This window comes from Carassius carassius, chromosome 16, assembly GCF_963082965.1.
Source record: "Carassius carassius chromosome 16, fCarCar2.1, whole genome shotgun sequence".
Taxonomy (NCBI): domain Eukaryota; kingdom Metazoa; phylum Chordata; class Actinopteri; order Cypriniformes; family Cyprinidae; genus Carassius; species Carassius carassius.
Genome location: NC_081770.1, coordinates 19448984 through 19468847, shown reverse-complemented (window position 1 = coordinate 19468847; position 19864 = coordinate 19448984). Strand labels below are relative to the sequence as shown.

Sequence of the window (19864 nt, the reverse complement as noted above, 5' to 3'; positions counted from 1 at the left end):
TTTACAATAAAATAATTCATGGACATATTTATATTATTAGCCTTTAAAGAACAATTCAGCCAAAATCAAAATTATGTCATTAATTATTCACCCTCATTTTGACTTTTTTTTTTACCCATTATGTGATTAAAACAATATCTCACAATTCTGACTGTTGTTAGAATTCTTAGTTTACATCTCGCAAATTAAATGATCCCCTCAGAATTCTGAATTTAGAGTCTTGCAATTCTGTTTTATTTTCTGCTACAGAATATAAAATAAAAAAAGTGACTGCAACTTTCTCACAATTTTAGCTTCTTTTTTCCACGTAATTGTGTTCCCACTTTCTTCTCAGATTTGCTAATTATATCTCACAATTTCGAATTCCTCCAAATTACATAGTGGTGAGAAAGTGATGTATGGTAAACAAAATGTACAAGGTATAAAAAAAACTGAATTGTGAGCTATACATTTAATTAATTTTTTGTACCATTTTTTATTTTTATTTTTGAATCCCATTCTGAAACCAAGCTTCCATTAAGATCGGAAGAATTTTCACAAATATCTTTTCTAGAAAGTAAAAAAAAAGTCCATGTGGTCTATACGGCTTGCGCCCTATATTCCAACTGAACTCATACAAAGCCAAATTTTAAGTGCCGATTCACTTAGTCTTTCAAAAATAAACAATGCGTGGCCATCAATCATTACAGAATCTGAACATAAGTGGGATTTTAGAGTTTTGGAGAAGATTACCACTTTTATTTCTTTCTGGTTCTTGCACAAAACTATTGTATGAACTTGTAAAAGGGCACATTTCATATGAACCGCTTTCATTGCAATCTTGAAGCTTGACAGATAAGGTCACTACAAATTATCATTGTACGCGTTACAGAAATGATTCACCAAAATTGTTCTATGATTAAAATAACAGCAGTAAAATTTGAAGTGACATTAGGGTGAATAAATAACAACATTTTCATCATCAGGTGAACAATGCCCTCAGAGAACTTTACCGCCAAACTTTTGCGCAAATCTTTCCTAGACCTAGATTTTCCACAGCGAGTGCATAAGGCGCAAGAGGGTCCACATTAAGAGTGGCAAATGTGCAATTATTACGATACTGCCTAGCCCATTCCCACACTTTCAGACGGCACATAACTGTAGGGTTCGAAAAGATCTGATGGTTGGTGTTCTGCAGAATTTTCTTGCACCAATATATGACTCACAGTTAAAAAACACCTTTGCTTAAATACTGTAGTGTCATTCATGAACGGTTTCGTTACTGGTCTGGCAAATGATGTTTATCTTTACAATTACTTCTTCCTCTGTGGCTTGACCTGCGTTTTTCACAAAGTAAACTGCTACAAAACTCCAAGTATGCCATCCTCAACCTCAGGCTTTTGATGCTAACTAAACAGCACAAAGAGCCAGAGCTTACAAAATGCATACCGTAAACACACATACATATTCAACACTCACCTAAAAAAAAATGAAGGAAAAACGGATTCTGAAAATGACTGAATAATGAACTGTAGAGGTGTTTGAATCTGCACTTATCACAACTCAACAACAACATATAAAGTCGCCACATATTTGCATCCCAAAAGCGTACACATATCTACATTTGTTCAGCTCACATCTAGGCTACGTTTGTCAGAAAGTGCTACGACTTTAAAACCACCGCATGCTGTTTTACGTTGTTCGGAGACCATTCGGTTCGGAAAAACAGCCTTTGATCTGTATACAAAATTGAAACTCACGAACAGTCACCAATTTGATGAGATTTACGAAATGAACTAGGCATGCATGAAAACCTGCGTGTGTTCACAGCAGAATCATGCCAATGGCAGCGTGTTATTGCAGCGTCTTTTTTTCGCCAACCTCCGGATGAGTTTGAGCGTCTGCAGATATACATCAGCCTCCACATTCATTGCCCGGGCAAATGGCCCTGTAATACCCATGTCGATCGAAGCTTAGAGCTTACTTGTTTCACTAAGTGTGTATACATTTATATATTGACTAAATCGTTTAGGAGCCACAAGGACTAAGTTCGCTTAGGCGGAACTCTGTCGGGTTAAGATGGAAAGTACTTGAAGGTAGATGAGTAGAAAAACGATACATTGAAAATGAAAGAAAGGTTTGGTTTTAAGCTTCAGCAGCCATACGTACTTGAGTCATAACCCCTCGCCGCTGTGCTCAAAGGAATCGTCTATACACATAAGTTAGATTTCCGATTGTTTCAAATACAATGCATACTGAACAGTATGGGGCCTCTGCCTGGCTGTACAAGCCCCAAATAAATAAAACAACACTTATAAAGGCTCAAAAAAAACAATAAAAGAGACTTGTGAAAAAAATCTAACAAATGAAGTGCTCACATATTTAGATAAAAAGGTTTAAATAGAAAAGAATGCATCCAAAATGGCGCGGCTCTAGTTGACGATGCTGTGTCAAGAACCTGTAGCACGCTAATACCACCGCGATCGGGCCCCACACCACATCTCTCATACTATGGTCTCGTCTGCCGTCTTTTTCAGCAGCTTTGTGGAAAGCAAGGAATGCTGGGTAGAGTGTGCACCCTTGGTGTCAGGAATGAGCAAGCGGACTTTCTGATTGGTTCGTCTCCACTCCGAGTACAACTGACAGTGGTAGCGGAATGAGACCTGCAAAACAAGGACAATTTTTCACACCTTTGGTTTGAGCACAAGGTCCTAGAAATTAAAATGGTCAATTTTTTATAAAACAACATGTCTGGGTGACATTTCCCACCAAAATGAGAAGAAAAACTATGAAATAAGAAAGTATATTATAAGAACATTCCCTTCACTCTCCAATTCTCATTACCAGAACATAACACATTTTTCTTTTCAATACAGCATGAACTTCAGGTGGTCCAAAAAAATATTACTATGTAATCTTTTTACAAAATTTTGTAACTTAGGTTTTTCTTTTGTTGTAATATTATATATTTTTTCCTATGTAGCATCCAAACTCTGGAAAAATCTACCTAACATTGTTCGGGAGGCAGACACACTCTTGCAGTTTAAATCTAGATTAAAGACCCTTCTCTTTAACCTGATTTACACATAACACACACACATTTCTATTACCAAAGATTGTTAGGCTGCATTAATTATTAATTTTTAAATTATTATTAATTAGGTCAAACGGAACCGGGAACACTTCCCATAGCACCCAATGTTCTTGTTACATTGTAATCATAATCGCAGGTGATTTGTCTTTGAATGAATGAGAAAGAGTTTTTGCCAGTGATGGTAATGAGATTATTCAAGGTTTTTTTTTTTTTTTTTTTTTTTTTTATGTTTAGATTTATTTTTTACATTTTGTCTCTGAGATAATGTAGAGCAAGACAGGAAGTGAGCTGGGAGAGAGAAGGGGGTGGGTTCGGGATCAGGACTCGCAATGCAATGGGGTTATATGTCAGCACACTGCTCACTTGGCTATCGGCACCGACATTATTAAACACGTTAAACACAATTAAAGCATTATTTTTATTGGGGGTGGGGCTTCATCCATTACTTGAACTTAAATGACATTTCAGAGCTTCTGGAAAGATTACCACTTTCATTTTGTTCTTGCACAAAACTATTGTATGGTCAATTGTTCTATTGTTAAAATATTACTCAAGTTTGGAGTGGCATAGCTGAGTAAATAATGGCATTTTCATTGTCAGGCGAATGTTTCCTTAGTAAACTACCCCCTTGTTTGCACAAATCACAAGAAATACCTAGATCTTCCACATAAAGTGCATTAAGGTGCAAACGGTCCTTTATAAGAGTGTCAAATGTGCAATTATTATGATATTACGGTAATGAGAATGAGTTGTTGTTGTTTTTATTCATTTTGGTAAAGAACAAGATATTTATGGCACTGCAGTAAAACAAGCTTTCTTTGCATTAAGGTGATCAGATTATGAAACATATTAACACATTAACACTTTTTTTTATTTTTGGGGTGAAATATGTAACAGACATTTTCAGATAAGTAGATAATGTGATTCCCCAAAATGAATTTAAGCATTCCGTTTCAGAATAAAAACTGAAATCTGCATTTGATGGACTGTAATACAGTACCAGTGTCCAGAGGACGTAGATGGTGAAGAGAGCGATGGTCAGAGCGATGAGGCCGACTGCCTCCAGGCGACTGTTGAAGTGCAGGTGGTCCTGTGCACCCCGTAGACACAGCCAGCCTGAGATGGCTGCCAGGGGGGTTATAAACAGGAAGCACACCATGTCACAGAAGAGGGTGCGCTTCTCATTCCGGGGGCCCGGGTCCCTGAGCCACTATTGAAAGATGACGTGAGGATTAGTGATGAAGAATAGATGCCCGAATATAAATAATTACATGTTATGACCAATAATCAATAATGATGACCAATAATTCTCTTATGTTGTTTTTGATTGCTTCCATTGTCCTCATTTGTAAGTCGCTTTGGATAAAAGCGTCTGCTAAATGACTAAATGTAATGTAAATGTGAATGTTATCAATTTCACAGTCATCATCCTTAGTAAAGATTTACAGTTTAAAGTTATAAGTTTAAACAACATTTTTAACCACTTTAACTTAATTTGTTATCAATGTTGGGTCTACATATAAGATTACCATTTAACGGTAAGTTTGACTTATTTAAAACTAATGTTTGGATAATTTCTTAAATAAGAAATGTGTACCTAAACAATTAAAGAGGAAAACTGATTAATTAAAACACAAAAAATATTTACATAAAAAATGACAGCAGTAATGATAACAATGCCCTGTATCATAAATGCTGAATATGTAATCCAATATTTGTTTCTTATAATTATTATGATATAAAATATGAAAGCATTTCATAGCATTTTTGCGTTCAACAACAATTTGTAAGGTGAGGAAATCTTGTACTTGTACTGCCTTAAAGACATGATTTCTACCTTCTTGAACCAGGTTACAACTATTTGGTCAATTTTCAGTTGATTTTATAAACGATTCTGAAAACTATTTTACGAGTAATCCTGATTTCATGGATAAAGTGGATGTTTTACTGCATCCAAACAGCAACAGAAAATTACAGGTTTTGTGATAAAAAACAAAAAAAACTTATGTATAAACTTGTATATCTGATTGTATATTGAGTCTTTGAACATATTTTCTCAATTCTTTGCATACTCTCGGTTAAAAAATACATTTTTAATACTTATTACCACTAAACCAAACTTATTGACGTGCATAAGTCTTAGGCCACTAGTATTTTGATTCTTCAAAGCCTAAGACTTCTGCACAGTACTGTATATATCTAGGAAATGAGATGCAGGGCTGTGTAATAATTAATAAAATATTCATATTGGAAATGTTATTGCTTTAGTCTAATTATCAAATTTATAACTTAATAAATGTAAGAAATATATTAAAATCAAAAAGGGGTTTTCAAGCATCAAAACAATACAAGATTAATACATGTAATTATATTTTATGTAATAGAATGTGTCCTGCATAATTGTATTTTTTTTCTAAACAAATAGTAAGTATTATATATTATTTCCACAATTTACAGAAGGTGCCCACTAAAATGTCATTTAATGTAACAATAGTTTATATACCAAGAAATCTTGTCAGGCATTTTTATCATTAGACGACATTAAGACTCCATTATTAATTAACAAATTAATAGTAATTTTTACATTTTACCAATCTTTGCAACCTTCCTTCAAACATCTAAGTTTTACCCAATTGTCAGCAAGAAGTTTTTCAGCCTTTAAAATATCATAAATGTTTGTATGATCGCTTTTTCTTTTATATATTTTTGAGTACAGAATAACTATATATGATCATATAACACACACAAGTAAATGTTCAATAGCAAAGCGAGGCCGAGCCATGCAGATGAGGCTAAAGGCATTAACCTTTGTTACCTCTGTGAGGGGCCGGGGCCGGCGCTCTATGGTAAACTCAGTGTGGCACAGCTCACAGTAGCTGGTGTTAGAGGACGACAGCCACTTCTCCAGGCAGCTCTTGTGGACCGTGCCCAATGTGCCGGTGCAGTCGCACGGGGAGAGAAGCCCCTCACTATTGCACACGTCTTGACCCTCGTGGCAGATCCGACAAATCGGCCGATCGCTAACAGAGAAGGAAGTTAAAAGCTTTGCCTTTAGGCAATACTGCTTGAAATTGAAAATACTATTCAGATTTGTGTACCTCTGGGTGCCCAGGGCTTTGATAACAGTAGATAGTAGACGTCCGTCTTTGGTCGTGACCTGGGTGACGTACTGGGCCCGGCGGTTGTCAGCCTCCTCCACGGTTTTGGACAGGGCAGCATTGCCAGTGCAGTCGCACAGGGAGCCTGGGAGGTGGCAACACTCCCCTGTGGTCATTTCGGGGCTGTCCAGGAGGGCGGGGGGCAGGGGAGCACCAGGGGGAATCAGGGAGCAGCCTCGCTGCCACACCTCAAGTCACAAAGACCCTACCACTGCAGAGAGGAGGAACATTTACAATAGTTACATCAGGGGAATTTCAACAGAGAAAATGGTTAACTGTCAGTTGGCAATGAAGCAACGCACCACACAGAAGACACTGTCAAACTGCAAACTCACGTGAACAACTGAACCAGATGCAAATTCTGTTCAGGAAATATTTTAGATAACGTGGATTCACAGAACAAGGGTAAATTTTTTTTTTATGTGAGAGGAATATTATGTGTTCAATACAAGTACAGTCGACAGGATTAGTGGCATAATGTTGATTATTGTTGCAGAGACATCATTGTAAAGCCTAAAATCACTGTAAAAATAATGATATAAATAGCTTAAAATTTTTTAACTACAATTTTTTAAGTGATTTTATAATAAGATTTAACATTTCTGCTTTTACCTAATCCAAAAACCATCCCATTTACTACCATTGTAAATATCTTACTATAAGCAGGATTTATGCTTTGTCTTTTATTATTATTTTTCAGGTCAAAATAATTTCTTTGTGAAAATCAAGTGTGCCACAAAATGCATTAGAGCTTAATTTGTACTTTTAAAAAAATGCCATTGAGTTCATTTTCTGCAATGTCTTACATTTACTTCTTTCCAAATACAATGTGGCACACATTTATGTAAAATACAAAATGTGTGTGTGATGCGATTTCAATTTGTCCTTTCTCTTTGGAGTGTTATAAGCTCTTGGTGCATGAAGAAGATCTGTGAAGTTGCAAAGACTAAAATCTCAAATCCAAAGAGATATTCTTTATCAAAGTTAAGACTAAAAGAGGTCATTCAGGCTTTGCTAAGCCAATCTGGCGCTTCTGAATCAGCTGCTGTAAATATGTTTTGTTATTAGTTTAAGTATTTGCTATTGAATGTTAAAAAATGTAGATTTTTTTTGTGTGTGGGGGAGAGAGAGAGAGAGAGAGAGAGAGAGAGAGAGAGAGAGAGAGAGAGAGAGAGAGAGAGAGAGAGAGAGAGAGAGAGAGAGAGAGAGAGAGAGAGAGAGAGAGAGAGAGAGAGAGAGAGAGAGAGAGAGAGAGAGAGAGAGAGAGAGAGAGAGAGAGAGAGAGAGAGAGAGAGAGAGAGAGAGAGAGAGAGAGAGAGAGAGAGAGAGAGAGGGTCAGCTGTCTTAACCATTCGTGACTTTTGTACTGCAAACACATACAAACTTCATCACTGTCTCTGTCACGCGACTCTGTTCCTCCTCTGGGCTTGAACTGATGGCAAAACTAAGGACGTTATTAACCGTCTTTACATTTATTTTGAAACATGAAGCTTATGATTATGGAAAGGGACATTACATTTCCCAACTAGTGCTTGTGGTGTTCGGCCAATAACAATGCACAGGGTTAAATGCACCAATCAGAGCAGACTGTGCTTGTCGGAAGGAGGGACTTTGTAGAAAACGACACATTTGAGAGAGGCGGGGCATAGAGGACCTACAATAATGTACAGTATTTGAAAAATAATGTGTTTTTATTTTAATATTAAAGCATGTCAACATGTTCTGTTACACCAAATACACAAAATAATGGTCTTTAATAAACCATCATATGACCCCTTTAATGGCGCCTTTCTAAACACCCAAGGTCACCTTACAGTAAGCAAATTAGTAAAAACATTAACAAACAAGTCCTCCCAACATTACAAAATTCAACAGCACAGCTGCATACATCATAAATACAGTAAAGGCTTACAAGAACACTAATAAGAGCAATTAATGAGAGCAAGTCATAAGAAAGCCTGGGTAAAAAGATAAGTCTTATGGTGAGATTTGGGGGGGGGGGGCAAGTTCCATAGAACGAAAAGTTCTTGCTCTCATAGTGCTTAAACATATACGTGGCAACTAAAGAGAGATTGTTTGTGTGAAGATCTGAGAGTGCAAGGCAGAGTGTAGATGTGAAGAAGGTCAGTAAGATACAATTAAGCAAGGTTGTGAAGTGCCTTAAATGTGAGAAGCAAAATCTTTCGATCAATGCAATACTTTACTGGGAGTAAGTGTAAAAGTTGGAGAACTGGAGAATTTAGCTCGATTGATGAAGTCCTAGAAAGAACAGGAGCTGCTGAGTTCTGAACCAATTGGAGTTTATAGAGGAGTTTAGAAGGAAGACCAGTATTGAGAGCATCACAAAAGTCGATACGTGAGGCAACTATTGCATGAATAAGAATTGTAGTATTATTCATTGTTAGAGAGTGACGAAGACGATTAATATTATGCAGGTGAAAATACACAGTATGCGTAATATTATTGACATGAGCTTCAAAAGAAATTGTGCTATCCAGAATGACACCCAAACTCCTAACCTGCTAAGGAGGAGGACAAATTGCATTATCAATATCCACTGTAAAACAATCAGATTTAAGCAAAAAAGATTATGTGCCAACAAGTAAGACCTCAGTTTTACCACTGTTGAGTTTTATAAAGTTGGCTGAAAGCCAGTCTTTAATTTCAGCTAAACATTTAGTCAAGGAAGGAGGAGGAAAAGAACTAGAGGGTTTAGAAGCCAGGTAGAGCTGGGTGTAGTCAGCATAGCAGTGAAAATGGATACCATATTTCCTGGGAATATAGCCAAGAGGAACTAAATAGATGAAGAACAAGAGTGGGCCTAAAACAGAACCCTGAGGGACAACGGTAGTAACGGTAGTAGGGCTGCACGATTAATCAAATACAATTAATCGAACTTGATTAATCACGATTGTCTGTGCACTTATTCAGTAAAGCTGGTGTCCTGACAATTTATCCTACCCGTCAGATTTTCCTACCAGGGTTTACTGTGCACGCGCACATCAGTATCACTTCCTTTTTCTCATGTGAAACAGCATTTTTCTATGTATCTCCATTACTGTAAGGGTAGGTTTAGGGTTGGGGTAGGTGTAGACTTTAATAAAAAAACAATCTAATTGGTAGAAAAAATATTTATTGTTGGTTTCCTGTAACTGTATCCCTTCTAGCTACAACCGCAAATATAACACAAAATTACTTTATTTGCATTATTTTAAATGGTAGATTTAGAGTTGTGGTAGGTGTAGACATCAATAAACCATAACTTAACAGTAGCATTTTTGTTGTCGAATTGTACTACCCACTGTTTTAGTGGGAGGTAGGAAAATCTGACAGGATAGGACAAATCGACAGAACACTGGTTCTGTGATTAGCAGTAAATTTCCCATCATCTGCTTTCAGGTGGAGCAGCATTCACTACACAGAGCCTTAGTTTTTTGACAAGCAATGCGAAAATTGCATTCATAAACGCAGACGATATAACTGTAGGATTATGAAATTGTCAAAATCGTTCACGATAATGACAGCTGTTTGCATATCTTCTCAGTGAACTATGGCTCTGTGTGGTAAAGGCTGCTCAAGTGTTTAAAATAAATCCCTCTGTGAGATGATGTGGCTTCTTACACAGAGTAATTAAGGCACACAATATTTAATTGTATTCTAAGCAGTGATAAAGTCTATGTCGATTAGCATTTCATTATAGATATACTTTATTATGATAAAAATCATAAGAACAACTCAGATAAACCGTATATTGTCATAGTCGTGTATTTATTAGTCACGTTGAATCAATGAAAGCAGTTAAATCTTCTGTTTATTCAGCTGCAGAGATAGAAATTTCCTGCTTTTCTTCTTCGGGGGATATTTGGAGTTTCAACGTGAGGGCACCCTCTGGCCTTTCGATGGAGATTTACTGCTGATCACAGAACTGTGCTTCACTGAAAAATACGCATGACAATCACAGATTCTGCCTAATCGCGATTTATTGCCTTTGCGATTTATTTCTATGAAATGTGCAGCCCTAAACTGTAGATGGTCTTGATTTAACATGTTTAATTTAAAAATATTGAGTTTGATCGGTAAGACAGGACCTGAACCAGGATAGTGGGGTAGATCAGACAATAAATTAACCACCCTCCCCCAAAAATAAAAAAAATAAGAAAAGAATTGTGCATTATATTGCAAGCTTTGTATAAGAAACTATTTAAAATCAAAAATTTGATTTCCAAGTTTGACAGCTGTAATTACTACGAGCTTGCGATTAATGAAAAAGAGCATCTTGGACATCCTTCAGAACGTCTCCTTTTGTGTTCCACAGAAGTCATGAAGGTTTGAAACCAGACGAGGATTCACTTAACATAATATATCATTATAATACTAAAACAAGCATATTGAGGTTAACTTTGTCTATTAACTGAGCAGTACACAAAAGAAAACCCAGTGAGCTAACATTTGTGCACAGCATTTTTGGAAACTGTATGTTTCAAAAACTTGTTTTACGCATCTTTTGATGAATAGCAAGTCGCTGCATTATTAAATCCTGGATATGATCTACTGATCAAACCAACAACATATAACCTTTACTAGCATAGGGATGCACGGACAGAAACATGAGATGAGCGAATAACCAGCATAAATTCACTGGCATTTTACATAAAATATGAAATCCTGTGCAGCCATAACATCAGTCCACATTTAAAGCATCTGGTTTGGTCTGCTCTGATCTATCAAGCTGTCTGACACTAGTCTAGGGTGGGCCTTTGGCACACAACACAAGCTGCCAATTAAACATCAGTTTCCTCCATTATAGCGCTAAATATTTCTTAGATATTCGTTTAAACCGAAATCAACCCGATTCGATACGCATTAAGACAAGTCAGAGTGAACGTGGAATGAACGTAGACTGCTAACGTTAGTAACATTAGCCGAGTAGCAAAATATGACATCAAAACCAGGGATTAGAGATTAAAACATAATTTCTTGTCGTCTAATCTTACCGTTTGGCTGTCCATGCTGAGCTGGTGCCTTAAGGGTGAATTCCTTTAAAAAGTGGCGCTTGTTTGCAAACGATAAGGTGAAAAGTAGAAGCCTTGTTTTGGGTTTGATCCTTTCAGCAGACGGCTCGGCTCGGCCTCTGATTAGCGCCGTGTACGATAAGAGCGCAGAGGGAGGCGCTTCTCTACGCAGCGCTGCTTCGGAATTTTCCTAAACCGCTTTCGTGAATAGCTGTCATACGAGAAGTGCCTATTGTTGTTATTTCTAATAACTGTTTCCTGCTCATGTGTGGCTTTATGCGTTGTGATGTAAATAGGGTTTGATTTTTTACATAATTGTTTAAACTAGATACTTTGATTTTTGGTCTTTATTTATAGCGATACTGAACAAAGTGTGCATATTTTTGCGTAACGTAATGTGATATTTCATTTTTCAGTTTTGTGCCTAGCCTCAAATACACTTTTATTCACTTTAATTTCCTCCTTGTAAACGGTTTAAAAAAAAGTGTAATCTGAAAATAGTTACTATTTAAATAATGTGTCTTTAATAATAATAAAAAGGTTTTGTGCAAATTTATCCCTTTACCAGATTAAGAATATCACTTAGTTTAATATTTCATTTTTCACTTTTGTGCATATTAATACATTGCACTTTTATTCCACATCTTTCATTTTGACCAAATTGTTTAAGAAATGTAATTTGTTTTTTTTTTATATGACATATTTTGCAACTGTGAACAAAATTACTGTTTTTGAAAATCTTAATATTTTTTTAATTTTGAATAAATCTTTTTTTCGAGTTTATATCAGACTAATAATGTCACTAAATATATAGAATCTTTCTTTTTTAAAGCAAACCAATTGAAAAAGATTATGGATAACCTAATAATTTATTAAGATTTCATGTTCACTTTTCTGCTTAAATTCTTTTATTTGTCTTTTATTTTTAACTATTTAAAAACAAAAATTCTTTCTATGTTTTTAATTTTGTGTTTAAGCAAATTAATTGCCCTTCTTTTGTACTTTTAGGATTTTAAGGAGGTAATTAAAAATTTTTAAGTAATTTTACCAAGTCCTAGATTAAAATCCTGAATCCTGTTTTTTTCTTCTGACCAACAAAGAAGAGCTTGTGACATGGAAACTAAATGGATTCCTTGAGTCATACCGACCATGTGGCACATGACACTTATTCTATGCAATATTGAGTCCAAAAAAAAATAAATAAATAAATAAATAAAATAAACACTACTGCAGTTGTGACAGTAATTTTATTTTTTTTTACATTTTAATATAACCTAATAAAAGGCAAAACAGCTGTGGTGACTTCATGGATGTGTAAATGTCACATAACCACACTCGAAAAAGGCATCTTAAATCACAGTATGGGAAAACATAAGGCATTTCCAAAATAGCCGTATGACAGTCAAACAATCCAATATATATGGACTTTCACAGACCGGTGACACAACTGAACATCTAAAACACTGCGCACCATTGCATTTTCCCACTGAAGAGCTAGAATACCTCAGCAATGCAATGAATAGTTTACATGCAGTACAGACCAAATGTTTGGAAACATTACTATTTTTAATGTTTTTGAAAGAAGTTTCTTCTGCTCATCAAGCCTGCATTTATTTGATCAAAAATACAGAAAAAAACAGTAATATTGTGAAATATTATTACAACTTAAAATACTAGTTTTCTATTTGAATATACTTTAAAAAAATAATTTTTTCCTGTGATGCAAAGCTGAATTTTCAGCATCATTACTCCAGCCTTCAGTGTCACATGTAACATCCAGTCGATCACATGATCATTTAGAAATCATTCTAATATTCTGATTTATTATGAGAGTTGGAAACAGTTCTGCTGTCTAATATATTTGATGAATAAAAAGGTTAAAAAGAACTGCATTTATTCAAAATAAAAATTCTAATAATATATTTTCTTTACTATCACTTTTTATCAATTTAACATCCTTGCTGAATAAAAGTATTGATTTTATTTAAAAAAAAGAAAAAAACAATTACTGACCCCAAATTACTGACCAGTAGTGTATATTGTTATTACAAAATATTTATATTTTAAAAACATAGCTTCTTTTTTTTTTTATTCATCAAAGTATCCTAAAAAAGTATCACATGTTCTGAAACAATATTAAGCAGCAGAACTGTTTCCAACTTTGATAATGAATCATCATATTAGAATGATTTCTAAAGGATCATGTGATAATGATCCTAAAAATTCAGCTTTGCATCACAGAAATAAATGATAATTTAAAGTATAATAAATAAAAAAAAAAATTTAAATTGTAATAATATATCACAATATTAATTTTTTTTCTGTATTTTTGATCAAATAAATGCAAGCTTGATGAGCAGAAGAAACTTCTTTCAAAAACATTAAAATAGTAATGTTTCCAAACTTTTGGTCTGTACTGTACATACATATATATATACACATACATACATATATATATATATATATATATATATATAAAACCGTTATTTGAATAATTTCTTAATTCATGAAATGCTTAGACGCATTCACATAACTGCTATATATATATATGGCAATCTAAACGCGTTGATCAAATTGCACAACTTCACACTCATCAGCCCTGGCGTTAAATATTGCAGCATAGGACTAGAGGCGTGAAATGTTTACGAATTGAAATAAAGATTACAGCAGGCCTCCTTTGGTATCCGCATGATCCAAGGTGAATCAGAGTGTTTTTTTTGTTTGTTTGTTTTTTTTAAACTTGCCCTTTTATCCCAAGTCGGGGATCAGGCTCAACACATGGCGGGCGTTTAGTGTGGATCCCAGAGAATAACCATCAGAGGAAGCCGAAGACACACTGATCCATCACCATCCCTTTTCCTCAGGAGCGGATCACACGATCAGCGCCTAAAATAATCGCTTCCGAGGAAAACGTGAATTCAGACAGTGGAAAATACTAAAGAAAAAAAAAACAGGGACCAACAAACAAGACCCCCCCCCCCCCCCAAAAAAAGGAATGTTACCTAGAGATTCACGCTTCTAAGGGACGTCTAGAATCAGCGTGGAAATCACAACGAGGTAAAAAGAGGAAAGAGCCGTAGCCATAGCACAACACACAGGAGCAAAGCTGAGATAAATAGAGGGGAACTGAAGCCGAAGGGTGGGGGCAGAGCTGGGGGAAGTGGGGTCACAGGTTCTGACAGCACTGAAATTTGTTCCCCTTTAAACCATCGGTAGTGGGCGGCACGGTGATGTCCACTACGTTGTTGCCGGGAGACTCGTCTTGCATGGACCTGTCGGCGATCTGCTTCTGTGACACGATCCGATAGATTTCTGTAATAAAGTCGTGACATGTTAAGAGACTTTTAATTTGAGACACACAATGGGAATGTAGTGAGGTGCCGTCATATTAATGCTATTCGCTGGACAAAATCATTGAAAATCATTTCTATAGGAATCCACACGATCAATAATTTCGCAAAAGGATGAAATATTTCCCCTCCCAGATTTTGCTAGTTAAAAGGACAAATTCTTTGGCTTGCAGAACAATTCAATCATTTCAACAGTAATGCATGTGATCAGGAATTTCGTGTCAAAATAATTACCCATGCAAATTTCGCACCAGGTTCAAGATGGTAACATGGATTAAGCACATTCGTAGAGTTAATGTCACTGAGTCCAAAGTTTTCGCACATTGAGAAGTAAATACAACCTTATGTTGTGTCAATCACATTTACACATTGCCTTCAAAACTTAAAAAAAAAAAAAAAAGCATTAAAAAATTAAAATAAATCAGATTGTGTTTTTCTCATCTGTAGCAAGCATTTTGAGGTGTTTTGACAATTCAGAGCCACCGTACAAGCAAATGGCAAAATCCAGAATGGCGATTGTCAAGTTCATTCACTTTGACTCGAAGCACAAAGCACTGTAAAGCTCCTTGCACACAGAGTTCACAGAAACTGGTGGTCTTCTTTTTAATATGTGGCTCTAGTATTGCTAGCAAAGTGTCAAACTGAGCCGCTGACATCCTGAAGTAAACTTTGAATCGCCCGTCAGAATCACGCTGCTCCTTAAGGAGGGGGGAACTCTTCCTCTCTATATCTCAGGATCGGATAGACCCAATATTTCCTTTCTTGTCTTTTTAAAAGCGAGGACAACACAATCATCCTCACAACTTGAAGACTCCATTTAGTACTGTTTTGCAAATTGTTATAATATTTTTCCAGCCATTTCAATAGGAATCAATGGGATCAGGAATTTCATATGAGGGGAGAAAAATTTTCCCTCATAAACTTCACAACAGGTTTGAGTTGGTGTTGGTTGTGTTGGCCGTGGATTCGCAGAATACATCGACTTGTTACAGGCCAAATCTACAGACAAAATCTAGCAATTTTAATAGGAATTCATGCAAACAGGAATATTTCATGGTGGCGAATTAAGACCATTCAGATATTTCACAACTGTTTCATATTGGTTTCGCTGCAATTTTCTGCATTAGTTTAAAAGTGGATTTATCCAGTTATTTCAACACAATTTCACACACGAAAAGTTGATCACATGGACTCACCAAATTCATCTGATTGGTTTAAGGGACTTTTGATAAAATCCAGTACTTTCAATAGAAATCCACATCATGTAAATTTAGCAGATTTTTGGCCACTCAATTTTTCTAAAAATATGCTAACGGTGTGACTTTAAATTACTTTAACACTGTCCTTAATTACTTTAAATGGGTGATGTCATGCGTTGCTGAACTGAATTGTAGATCTGTTGCGTCGCGGCATTGCTGTTGCTCACTGCAGAAATTAAAAAAAACTTTAAACTTTTCAAGCTCCAGCACAGGCATCAGCCAATCAGATTGCATTATGCAAATACCCTAGCGCAATCGTTAGCCAATTGTGTTCATGCAACACGAGATAAGTAATGTGACTAGGTGCTGTCACTATTATAGTCACGTCAGCACCAAGCTTCAGACACACCCTCAGTCAAGCTTCGACGCCCCGCGTGAACGTACCGTATTGTGACTTTAATTACGATCAGGACCCACCTGTTAGTATGTTTTTAAATGCCTCCTCCACATTTGTGGAGTCCAAAGCTGATGTTTCGATGAAGGAGAGAGTGTTCTTCTCTGTATAACACAAGATGAGAGATAATACATTACCTCAGGTAGATCTTTTCAAACTAAACATGAAAATGCTGGAGGAAATGCTTACCTGCAAAAGCTCTGGCCTCATCAGTGGGAACGGCCCTGAGGTGCCTCAAATCGCTCTTGTTGCCCACCAGCATGATGACAATGTTGTTATCCGCGTGATCCCGAAGCTCCTTCAGCCAGCGCTCTACATTCTCATAAGTCAGATGCTTTGCGATGTCATAGACCAGGAGAGCTCCAACTGCACCCCGGTAGTATCTGTGAAAGAGACCCATGTAAAATATATTATACTAGTGTTGTCAAAAGCACCAGCAGTGAGATCATTTAGTACTGACATTTGGAAAACCTCCATCTCCCACTAAGTTTTCACTGATTGGCCATGGTGTTATGACAGTGTTCCTGTGGCTCAGTGGTAGAGCACTGCATTAGCAGCACAAATGGTCATGGGTTCAATTCCCAGGGAACACACACACACTGGTAAAAAAAAATGTATAGGCTGAATGCACTGTAAGTCACTTAGGATAAAGGCATCTGCTAAATTCGTAAATGTAAATGTAAATATGACTGTGACTGATCATTGAAGCCGTCGCTTCACACTGTTCACTCACACTCACACAGAAACAAACGGGACGATTTGAAAGCTCCATAGATGATGAGCGGATCATCTATGTGCAGATATATTAGGGATCTGCTGACAGTGATGGATCAGCTGATAGATGCTTTTAACGTTTCAGTACCGAATGCTATCACAGTCTGTACTTTTGACAACACTAGTAAATAGTACAACAACATATTCATACAAAGGAGATTATTAATTTTTTTCTGACAATGATTCAACCATGATTCTTTACTAAATGATGCAGTGCATTTAAATATATATATATTTCCAATAAATTTAAATGTTACACATTTTAAATTGTATTATTATTATTATACTGTAATTATACTACAATTTAATTTGATCATTATCTAATATACTATTATGGGCCATACATCAAATACATTACCAATAATTACTCTATGAAATCACTTAAAATATTTACAGCATTTTTTACAGCATTTACAATATTTAATATATAACTACACTAGTATATAAGTATATAATAGTATATTATTAATAATAAGAGGATTTGTTAAAGGTATATCTTATACTATAACTTATTTTTTAACAGGATTTAAATGATACTCCATATTAATTATATATTAATTAAACATAATTGACCAATAATGCCAAACTTAATGTATGTCACTACCATTAATAAATCAAAATATTTTAATATAATTTTAACAGTAATAATTTAAAATGTATTTTACATAATTTGTTTTAAAACTATTTTATTTTTAGTGTACCTTTTACTCACAGTATATATAATTTTTCATATAATCTTATTTTTTAATAGATCTACTGCAAATATACTACAAATAATTAAAATTATTTGATCAACAACTTTACATTTGTTTGTATTTAATTTTTGATAAATCATGAAGACATGTGAATCCAATGGCCCATACAGACAGATGAGTGTGAATGAATTGGCTCATAGAGATGGCCCACACAAAGGACACTCAATCTTGCATATTGAGGACCCTACATGGGAGGTCCTAACAGTGCCATACTCTGGTATGAAATTTCGTCCCACACACAGAACTCTGGGTTAAGATTGAATTAGTTCTTCATGTACTCACGCTGATGTGATGGCTCTGTAGCGTTCCTGTCCCGCTGTATCCCAGATCTGGGCCTTTATGGTCTTGCTGTCCACTTGGATGCTGCGGGTTGCGAACTCCACACCGATGGTGCTCTTGCTCTCCAGGTTGAACTCATTCCGAGTGAAACGGGACAACAGGTTACTCTTCCCCACACCAGAGTCTCCAATGAGCACCACTAGAAAACACAAGAAACCATCAGACTGTGTGAACAAGACACTGCGCTTATAAAAACCATATCAATAGTGAAGAAACCATAGCCATCACCGCATGAAATGAACACCACAGAACAGAAACAATCTACCATGCGAGTCCTTGAGAGTAAACCACAAACCAAAGTGTGCACCCCAAGTGCATACACAATGTCAATCATTTGAAAAGCAGAAACACAGTAGATTAGTGAGCCATCCTGGTTACGTCTACCAGACGAAGCCTTGGAGAAAGAGAGGAGCCGTAATCTACCAACACAAACTTCCACTGTCATTTCCCCTTCGCTCCATCAATTTGACACCATGAAAACTATAATACAGGCCTAGCCAAATTACACAAGGAACGAGAAATGCATAGAAAAATATCAATCAGCACATACTCTGTCCGTTGCAATGTGGTCAGCATTCATTTTCTCTAGAGGAAACCTGAAGTGATCAACAAAACGGTTGTTGATGAACTAGAGAATCTAAATTCTCCTTAAGTCTAAAACATCTATAAATTGGTCAAAACCTTCGACAAGAAATCTAAAAAATAACCAAAGTGGCACATATGTAAAACCTCAACAGAACTCTGTGGTTTTGTCACATACTGAAGCTTTTTAAATGTACTGCGTAAAAACAGGAACCCGACGTTGGAAGGAGCTTTTAAATATACAAAGTGTATATATATATATATATATATATATATATATATATATAACATAGATGTATAAAACTTAGATAGATAGGCATGCAACTGAAGCAATTTGATACATCCAAAAATGTTTTACATTGACTTCATGATCATCTACAGTTGTCAATTCCACATTACAGAGTTTGTGTGTCAGCTTAATGATTTAACTAAATGACCCGCTGTAAAAGCTGCAGAAATGCTTACAAATGCAGGTTAATTTAATTTGAACATCAAGAAGCGACTCTTGTGTAATAATAAACGACTAAGAAAAAGTTTCCTAAGGCCTAGCAACCACACAAAATATGAAGCAACACATAACTTAGCTACTAAACGACTGCAAAAGTTGACACTTTGTTTGACGTTTTTGATATAAAAGCAAAAAATGTCGTTTGTTGTTTATGTATGAACTGACTGCATTAAAACAGTTAAGTTACTTATTTAGCTCACTTTAGTTTGGAAGCTATCTAACCGTTAGCTTCTTAGCTAACATAATGCTAACTAATCGAATTGCATTATCGTTTTCACACTGCAGAATGAAGATGCAAATCATTAAACTCAATATTCAAATGTATTAATCTACTTTCAACTCTTGGTTCTTTGAAAGTCACCGGTTAATGTTTCGATAGCTAACGCCGGTTAACTAGCATTCCGACTAGCCACAATCATCAGGAAACTTGCTGTTTTCGCTGATAATAAAGAAAAACTAAACACGTTAACTCTTATTTTTGATACATTAATAAAACGTACCTTTAAATAAATAATCGTATTCGTCGTCACGGTTCCCCATCGTTGGTTTACCGCACTAAACTGTTGTTGTTAAGCGAGGGTCCTCTCCTGATTTTCGATGTCCGATTCGAAAACGAATTGTTCTTATGAGTCGGATCTTTTAGGGATCGGTTCATGCCAC

General features: G+C 35.8%; 2 protein-coding genes across 5 annotated transcripts; both read right to left on the bottom strand.

The window, feature by feature from the left end:
* Nucleotides 1-476: 476 nt before the first annotated feature.
* LOC132159818 (E3 ubiquitin-protein ligase MARCHF2) lies at nt 477-11460 on the bottom strand. Of its 2 annotated transcripts, none has more exons than XM_059569431.1 (5): nt 11226-11460; nt 6172-6442; nt 5880-6093; nt 4074-4283; nt 477-2642 (listed from the first exon to the last, which is right to left on the bottom strand). In XM_059569431.1, exons 2-5 carry the CDS (start codon nt 6345-6347, stop codon nt 2484-2486), a joined length of 759 nt encoding a protein of 252 aa, XP_059425414.1. In that variant the 5' UTR covers nt 6348-6442; nt 11226-11460; the 3' UTR covers nt 477-2483. The 2 variants fall into 2 exon arrangements, with proteins under 2 accessions (XP_059425414.1, XP_059425415.1); XM_059569432.1 differs by having other exon boundaries at nt 5889-6093; nt 11226-11451.
* A 2230-nt stretch (nt 11461-13690) lies between these two features.
* On the bottom strand, nt 13691-19864 carry LOC132159816 (ras-related protein Rab-11B-like). Of its 3 annotated transcripts, XR_009437904.1 has the most exons (6): nt 19705-19864; nt 18058-18253; nt 16436-16629; nt 16270-16350; nt 14246-14555; nt 13691-14129 (listed from the first exon to the last, which is right to left on the bottom strand). XR_009437904.1 is itself a non-coding variant. In XM_059569429.1 (5 exons), the coding sequence occupies exons 1-5, from the start codon at nt 19742-19744 to the stop codon at nt 14410-14412; spliced, it is 657 nt and encodes a 218-aa protein (XP_059425412.1). In that variant the 5' UTR covers nt 19745-19864; the 3' UTR covers nt 13691-14409. The 3 variants fall into 3 exon arrangements, 2 of the variants coding, with proteins under 2 accessions (XP_059425412.1, XP_059425413.1); XM_059569429.1 differs by having other exon boundaries at nt 13691-14555; XM_059569430.1 differs by lacking the exon at nt 19705-19864 and adding an exon at nt 18665-18683 and having other exon boundaries at nt 13691-14555.

Excerpts from the sequence above, each read along its gene's own strand:
- LOC132159818 (XM_059569431.1), bottom strand. The coding sequence starts at position 6,347 with ATGACCACAGGGGAGTGTTGCCACCTCCCAGGCTCCCTGTGCGACTGC. Across the intron at positions 4,284-5,879 it reads CCCTCACAGAGGTAACAAAG|TGGCTCAGGGACCCGGGCCC; the intron begins GTTAATGCCTTT and ends ATCTTTCAATAG. Across the intron at positions 2,643-4,073 it reads TCTACGTCCTCTGGACACTG|GTCTCATTCCGCTACCACTG; the intron begins GTACTGTATTAC and ends CTTGTTTTGCAG.
- LOC132159816 (XM_059569429.1), bottom strand. The coding sequence starts at position 19,744 with ATGGGGAACCGTGACGACGAATACGATTATTTATTTAAAG. Across the intron at positions 18,254-19,704 it reads ATACGATTATTTATTTAAAG|TGGTGCTCATTGGAGACTCT; the intron begins GTACGTTTTATT and ends TGTGTTTTCTAG. Across the intron at positions 16,351-16,435 it reads TGAGGCCAGAGCTTTTGCAG|AGAAGAACACTCTCTCCTTC; the intron begins GTAAGCATTTCC and ends TGTGTTATACAG.